At 47.3% G+C, this 7,565-nt stretch overlaps 1 protein-coding gene across 1 annotated transcript; it reads left to right on the top strand.

The window, feature by feature from the left end:
* Positions 1-442: 442 nt before the first annotated feature.
* LOC137097862 (urotensin-2 receptor-like) lies at positions 443-1,730 on the top strand. The gene has a single exon (XM_067473059.1). It carries the CDS (start codon positions 446-448, stop codon positions 1,586-1,588), a length of 1,143 nt encoding a protein of 380 aa, XP_067329160.1. The 5' UTR covers positions 443-445; the 3' UTR covers positions 1,589-1,730.
* Positions 1,731-7,565: the final 5,835 nt, after the last annotated feature.

The following is a 7,565-nucleotide window of genomic DNA, read 5'->3' as shown; positions in this document are numbered from 1 at the left end:
GAAAGGTCTGGAGAGGGTTGCCGTCACAGCGAGCAGCACCAAATGGAGACATTTTCCACACCTGCAGGAAGGTAAGGCTGATTCTGGAAAGGAGCGGAGTTCTCAAAGTTGAGCTTAGTTTGTGTTTTTTTCCTGTTCTGAATTGCAAAACTGCTATTGCAAGAAGTTTATTGCAAACCAACTCCCTTGCTATAATTGTCTCAATTTACTTTGCTTGCTGGGAATTGGATTGGGACAAAGCCTACAAGCCTTCCATTCTGCTTGAACATTTTCCACTGGGCAAAACAGTGCTGCAAGTCAGAAAATTGTGCATCAGGAGAAGATCAACACCAAGCCAGGCTGTGGAGTCAACCATAAAATTGTGCCACTAAGTTAGTTGGCAAATAGATATGTTAAGATACTACAGATCTCTGGGAAGGGAGGTTAAGACTTACCTGAACTACCAATGCATGCTGACCCAGAGTATGATTCAGACATGATGGAACCAAGCCCACATGACAATCAATCTGATCTTATGAATGGCAGCGCTACAGCAGAAGTTCTCATCAACACCAACGAGGTCTTGGTCACCACGTTCCTTGGAGGCATCCTAGCCACCATGTGCCTCATTGGGATGGTTGGGAACATCTACACCTTGGTGGTGGTCAGCCTCTCCAGGAGACTCAACGGCTCGATGTATGTTTACATTGTGAACTTGGCCGTGGCGGATCTCCTGTACCTCTCCACCATCCCTTTCGTCATCTGCACTTACGTCATGAAGGACTGGTACTTCGGGGAGGTGGGCTGCAGGGTCCTCTTTGGCTTGGACTTGCTCACCATGCATGCCAGCATCTTCACGCTCACCGTCATGAGCACCGAGCGGTACTTGGCGGTTGTGAAGCCCTTGGAGACCCTCAGGAGGAAGGTCTACAGAAGAGCCATTGCTGGTTCTGTGTGGGCCGCCTCTTTCCTCCTTACCTTGCCCACCATGATCCTCATTGACCTACAGGTGAGCAGCCGAGGAGGCGTGACCAAGCGCATGTGCCACCCCACGTGGCGCTTGGAGTCCTACAAAGTCTACCTCACCCTCCTTTTCAACACCAGCATCTTGGCCCCAGGTCTCATCATCTGCTTTCTGTATGTTCAGCTGGCCAGGACTTACTGGAGATCCCAAGCGGCCGTCTTTGGCCACCACGACGTGAAGCGGTGCCCTAAGCGGAAAGTTCTGTACATGATCTTCTGCATTATCCTCACCTATTGGACCTGCTTTATCCCCTTCTGGCTTTGGCAGCTCCTCAGTGTCTACCATCACCACCAGCTGGCGAAGCTCAACAGCCCGGCGGTGGTCTGCATCAACTTCCTGGTGACTTGCCTGGCTTACAGCAACAGTTGCATCAACCCTTTTCTCTATACGCTGCTCTCCAAGAATTACAAGGAGTACCTAAGGAGCCAGCAGAAGAACAGCACCCTCCTCTCCAAGGTGAAGGCCAAGAGGGACTTGTCAAGGAAATCCATGCTCTCTGGAAGCCAGGCATGCACAGAGAGCATGGACACTGCCCACCTCGAGGGCATCAGCCTCCAAAGCACACAGGACTCAGGGATTGGGTGACCAATGTGTGAACACAGGACTCAGGGATTGGGGCGACCAATATGATCTTGGTTGTTGTAGGTCAGTGTTTCTCAACCTGGGGGTCGCAAGGTGGTGTCAAAGGGGTCGCCAAAGACCATCAGAGAAAACAGTGTTTTGTGTTGGTCATGGGGGTTCTGCGTGGGAAGTTTGGCCCAATTCTTTCGTTGGTAGTGTTCAGATTGTTCTTTGATTGTAGGTGAACTATAAATCCCAGTAACTACAACTCCCAAATGTCAGAGTTTTATGTTATGTAGATCATTTCTTAAGTGAAAAATGGATAAGTGGTTGCAGGAATCATGTCCAGTCATTGTATGACCAGCACCTGTGAGAGCTTAGCTACTACAAATTGAGAGAAGAAACAGAGTAGAGTGGAGTGGAGAGTGGAGAGTGTGAGAAGAATATGAGCAGAGAATGCTGATGATGGTGATGAGAGCAAGGAAGAGGAATAGATTCCTGTAAAAGCTCAAGGAAGGTTTGCTGGAGTATTGGGATGGACTGAAACTGTTATTTGTTACTGTGGCATAAACATTTACTTTATTTGAAGAAAGTTTGTCTTCTGTGGATTGCATTATTTTCTCAACGGGGCGCAGCTTCCAAGAAGGTGGTTTGAATGTTTGAATACAACTCCAGCTATAAAGCAGCAACACCATAGCTGCGACACCAAATGTCAAGGTCTATTTTCCCCCAAACTCTACCAGTGTTCGCATTTGGGCATGTTGAGTATTCGTAACAGGTTTGGCCCATATCCATCATTGTTTGAGTCCGCAGTGCTCTCTGGATGTAGGTGAACTACAACTTCAAAACTCAAGGTCAATGCACACCAAACCCTTCCAGTATTTTCTGTTAGTCATGGGAATTCTGTGTGTCAAGTTTGATTCAATTCCATCATTGGTGGAGTTCAGAATGCTCTTTGATTGTAGGTGAACTATAAATCCCAGTAACGACAACTCCCAAATGTCAAGGTCTATTTTCCCCAAACTCTACCAGTGTTCGTATTTGGGCATGTTGAGTATTCGTAACAGGTTTGGCCCATATCCATCATTGTTTGAGTCCACTATGCTCTCTGGATGTAGGTGAACTACAACTCCAAAGCTCAAGGTCACTGCACACCAAACCCTTCCAGTATTTTCTGTTAGTCATGGGAATTCAGTGTGTCAAGTTTGATTCAATTCCATCAGTGGTGGAGTTCAGGATACTCTTTGATTGTGTTTGAACTAGAAATCCCAGTAACGACAACTCCCAAATGTCAAGGTCTATTTTCCCCAAACTCTACCAGTGTTCGCATTTGGGCATGTTGAGTATTCGTAACAGGTTTGGCCCATATCCATCATTGTTTGAGTCCACAGTGCTCTCTGGATGTAGGTGAACTACAACTCCAAAACTTAAGGTCAATGCCCACCAAACCCTTCCAGTGTTTTCTGTTAGTCATGGGAATTCTGTGTGTCAAGTTTGATTCAATTCCATCATTGGTGGAGTTCAGGATACTCTTTGATTGTAGGTGAACTAGAAATCCCAGTAACTACAACTCCCAAATGTCAAGGTCTATTTTCCCCCAAACTCTACCAGTGTTCGCATTTGGGCATGTTGAGTATTTGTAACAGGTTTGGCCCATATCCATCATTGTTTGAGTCCACTATGCTCTCTGGATGTAGGTGAACTACAACTCCAAAACTCAAGGTCAATGCCCACCAAACCCTTCCAGTATTTTCTGTTAGTCATGGGAATTCTGTGTGTCAAGTTTGATTCAATTCCATCAGTGGTGGAATTCAGAATGCTCTTTGATTGTAGGTGAACTAGAAATCCCAAATGACAAAAGCAACCGCCCTCAACCCCATTTGGGTGTAATGGGTATTTGTGCCAAATTTGGTCCAGTGAATGAAAATACATCCTGCAGATCAGATATTTACATTATAATTCGTAACAATAGTAAAATTAGTTATGAATTAGCAATGAAAATAATTTTATGGTTAGGGGTCACCACAACATGAGGACCTGTATTAAGGGGTCACGGCATTAGGAAGGTTGAGAAACACTGTTGTAGGTTGTTCAGGCTGTATGGTCATGTTCTTGTCATCTAACATGTCTGAGAATTTGGTCCAATCTGCCTTTCTGAAGTTGAATCTTCATTTAAATCCAACTTCCCGGGATCTTATAGTTGGGAACAACTGGCATACTATTGGTCAGTGCTGTGTGTTTGGGATTGGTGGTCTCACTGATTTAGTGCATTGCTGTGCAATGCTGTCGCTCACAAATAAGAGGGTTATAACCTTGGTGCTGTCTCCCGCTGTTGTAGGATGGTAGGAGCTTACTATCACGAGTAAGTGATAGTTTGTGCAGTTCAGACCAGGAGAGGACAGCCTCTCCGTTTCTGTCCTCCTGAGCATAGCCCCATACATGGCTATTGTTCTGTCACGCGCTGGGCCTGTAAAAATTGTCTTTTGAATAGGACGTGCACTTTGTGCCCAGCGGGAAGCCAGGGCGCCTCGAAAGAGAGGCCTTCAAAGATTTTCCTGTACAATTGTCTTAGAGGCTTGAAAGGTTTAACAAAGTCCTTTATTACTGAACAAATTAAACAAATACTTCCCAAATCTTCAATGAGTCAAACAAATGCTTCTTAACTTGTCTACAATGGACAGGCACCTTGCTTGTAGAACTATTTCTTTCTTTAACAAGGAAAACCCTTTTTTAACCTCTCCCAGGCTGTCTACTATCTAAGCTTTGCTGATGTGGGCTCTACTACCGGATCCAAACTGCTTCTTGGGCACCGAGTAGACCTACCAGTCAAGGCTTGTAGATTCTCCAGCTGGAGTTCTTTGGGTCTGTAAAGCTGTTTTTCCCCAGATTTATTTATTATTTATTACAGGTTCTTATACCCCGCCCTTCTCACCCCGGGGGGGACTCAGGGCGGCTTACAAAAGCAAGGCACCATTTGATGCCCGCGTCACAAAACAATCAATACAAAAATTATTACAAATTCATAGTTAACAACAATTCATACATGCTGTAAGGCTGAGAGGCTGTAAGCTCCCAGCCAAAGCTTTGGGACTTTTCCCGTGGAAATTCCCTGGAAATTCTGTTTCCCCCGGAAATTCTTAAGAAATGAAGCTTTTCTGCAGGCGAAGCTGGTCCACGTCCTTTAGCTTAGTTTCCTTCTGTAAGACTGAACTAAAAATGCCTCCCTCTCCTCCCCAGAACAATGGCTTCAAACTACAAGAGAGGAGATTCCATCTGAACATGAGGAAGAACTTCCTGACTGTGAGAACTGTTCACCAGTGGAACTCTCTGCCCCGGAGTGTGGTGGAGGCTCCTTCTTTGGAGGCTTTTAAGCAGAGGCTGGATGGCCATCTGTCAGGGGTGCTTTGAATGCAATGTTCCTGCTTCTTGGCAGAATGGGGTTGGACTGGATGGCCCAGGAGGTCTCTTCCAACTCTTAGGATTCTATGATTCTAAGCGTCTGGAGCTCCTGTTTATTTATTTATTTATTTATTTGCTTTATTTCTATACTGCGTTTCTCAACCTAAATTAGGTGACTCAATGCGGTTTACACAATATTAATTACCACAACAATAACAATTAAAACACAGCATACACAATAGCAAACACACAGCATTCATACCAATGCCTCGATCACAAACAAGATCCAGTCTCATATCCTTATGCCGTTCCTATGTTCAGTTTACCGTCATTCTGTGTTCAATTGCGCTGATTAGCCAAACGCTTGCTCAAAGAGCCAGGTTTTGAGCTTCTTCCTAAACGCCAGCAGCGAAGGGGCCTGTCTGATGTCGTTTGGTAGGGCATTCCATAACCGAGGGGCCACCACCGAGAAGGCCCTGTCTCTCGTTCCCGCCAACCGTGCCTGTGACGCAGGCGGAACCGAGAGCAGGGCCTCTCCGGACGATCTTAATGTCCGTGTCGGTTCATAGGAGGAGATGCGTTCGGAGAGGTAGGTGGGGCCGGAACCGTTTAGGGCTTTGTAGGCTAGTGCCAGCACCTTGAATTGTGCCCGGTAGGGAATTGGCAGCCAGTGGAGCTGGCTCAACAGAGGAGTGGTATGCTCCCTGAGAGCTGCTCCTGTTAGCAACCTGGCTGCCGAGCGCTGGACCATCTGGAGCTTCCGGGCAGTCTTCAAGGGCAGCCCCACGTAAAGCGCGTTGCAGTAATCTATACGGGATGTGACCAGAGCGTGGACTACCGTGGCCAAGTCAGACTTCCCGAGGTACGGGCGCAGCTGGCGCACAAGCCGGAGCTGTGCAAATGCTCCCCTGGCCATCGCTGAGACCTGAGGCTCCAGGCTCAGCGATGAATCCAGGGTCACACCCAAGCTGTTTGAGAGATGGGAACCCCCAATTTAATTGCCATGGCTCATACAATCCTGGGATTTGTAGTTTGGTGAGGCATCAGCCTTCTTTCGCAGCCCATTAATTTGTTTTTAAAGAAGGAATTATAACCAGGCAGCCACTGTAATGTGTACCTTTTGGGGCCAAATTACAAATTGGGCACTTTTTGCAGCTGCACATTTTATTCGGCAGCAAATCCTTTTTTGTTTGTTTTGTTTCGGTGTTTTGAAAGTGAAGTGCACAATAGATTCGATGGTGCATTAGATGTGAGTAAATAACATATAACCGACAGTACCTGGCATCTCTTGGTAGTCTCTCATCCAAATATTAATCACACCTGCCCTTGCTTAGAAGGATCTGGTGCCTCCAGGAAAAGCAGCGGCAAAACTCCCTAACCCTATACTACACTAGCACAACTTTGGTGGGAATTTTAGACCTCTTTTCCAGAAATGTCTGAAGTTCCCAGAAGTTCTGGGATGGACAAAGAATCCCAAGGCAAACAGTTCAAACTGGCTGATGAAGCAGGAAAGCTGGAAAGTCCTGGCTCTTAGGGAAGTAACAACAGACATGTGCATAGATCTAATCCATCAGGCTTCCCATCTCATGTGTCCAAGAGGCCTGAGGCAAATCTTGCTAGATTGCTCACACGTGCCGGACTGAGGTTGGCACCATGCTGCCGGTCTCACACAAGTGCCTTTGACACCAACTGGCTGCTTCAAGCCATTTACAGGCAATCCCTTGTTCCTCCCAAGGAAGGAGGAAGGAGAAATACAGCCCAGATCAGTGCATCAGCGGTTGTTCCCCACGTGCTGTCAGGTTTACTTTCGGAAAGGCACGTGGGGCGGCAGCATTTCTCTCCATTAAGAGTTCATATGCACTCATTCCTTCTCAATGGATGGGATGGAGAAGTCAGGGCTGCCACGTTTCCAGAGGCGGCCCTAGGTAATTTTCAACGGTAAGCAAACAGTATTTTGGCGCCCCCCCCCCCCCAAACCAATCATTGATATATATTTTCTGTTCGTCATGGGAGTTCTGTGTGCCATATTTGGTTCAATTCCATCATTGGTGGAGTTCAGAATGCTCTTTGATTGTAGGTGAACTATACATCCCAGTAACTACACTTGCCGGACTTGCTCCCTTGCGTGGCCCGCTTTGGGTCCGGAGGCGTGCCTGAAGACCCCGGTGTGGGAAGAGGATCGCCTGGCAGTGAGGCAAGAAAGCCGAGTCTCCCCCCGGACTGCTAGGGCTGTTGTGAGCTGAGGGGGCGCTCCTCAAGTGGCGGTCGAGGGGCATTTACAGAGGCACCTCTGCGCCCCTGGCAAAAAAAATGTTCTGCGACCGCTCACTTCGCGTAATGGACGAGCCGCCCCTGCATGTCACCTCTTCTCCTGACTTTCTTCTTAGCCATTGGGACCGAGAGAGAGAGAGAGAGAGAGAGACGGAGACAGAGACACAGAGGTGGAGATGCCCACCTTTCCTGAAGGTAGGCGCAAAAACAAAGGAGGGAGCGGAGGTGGGAGATACCTCCAGTTGGAGGGGCTCTCTCTCTCTCTCTCTCTCTCTCTCTTGGTCCCAATGGCTGAAGAGAAAGTCAGGAGAAGAGTCGATTTTTGGTGCGC

The sequence above is a fragment of the Anolis sagrei genome, chromosome X (genome assembly GCF_037176765.1).
Source record: "Anolis sagrei isolate rAnoSag1 chromosome X, rAnoSag1.mat, whole genome shotgun sequence".
In the NCBI taxonomy this organism is placed as follows: Eukaryota; Metazoa; Chordata; class Lepidosauria; order Squamata; family Dactyloidae; genus Anolis; species Anolis sagrei.
Note: the sequence above shows the minus strand (reverse complement) of the source record. Positions and strands in the feature narration are given on the sequence as shown.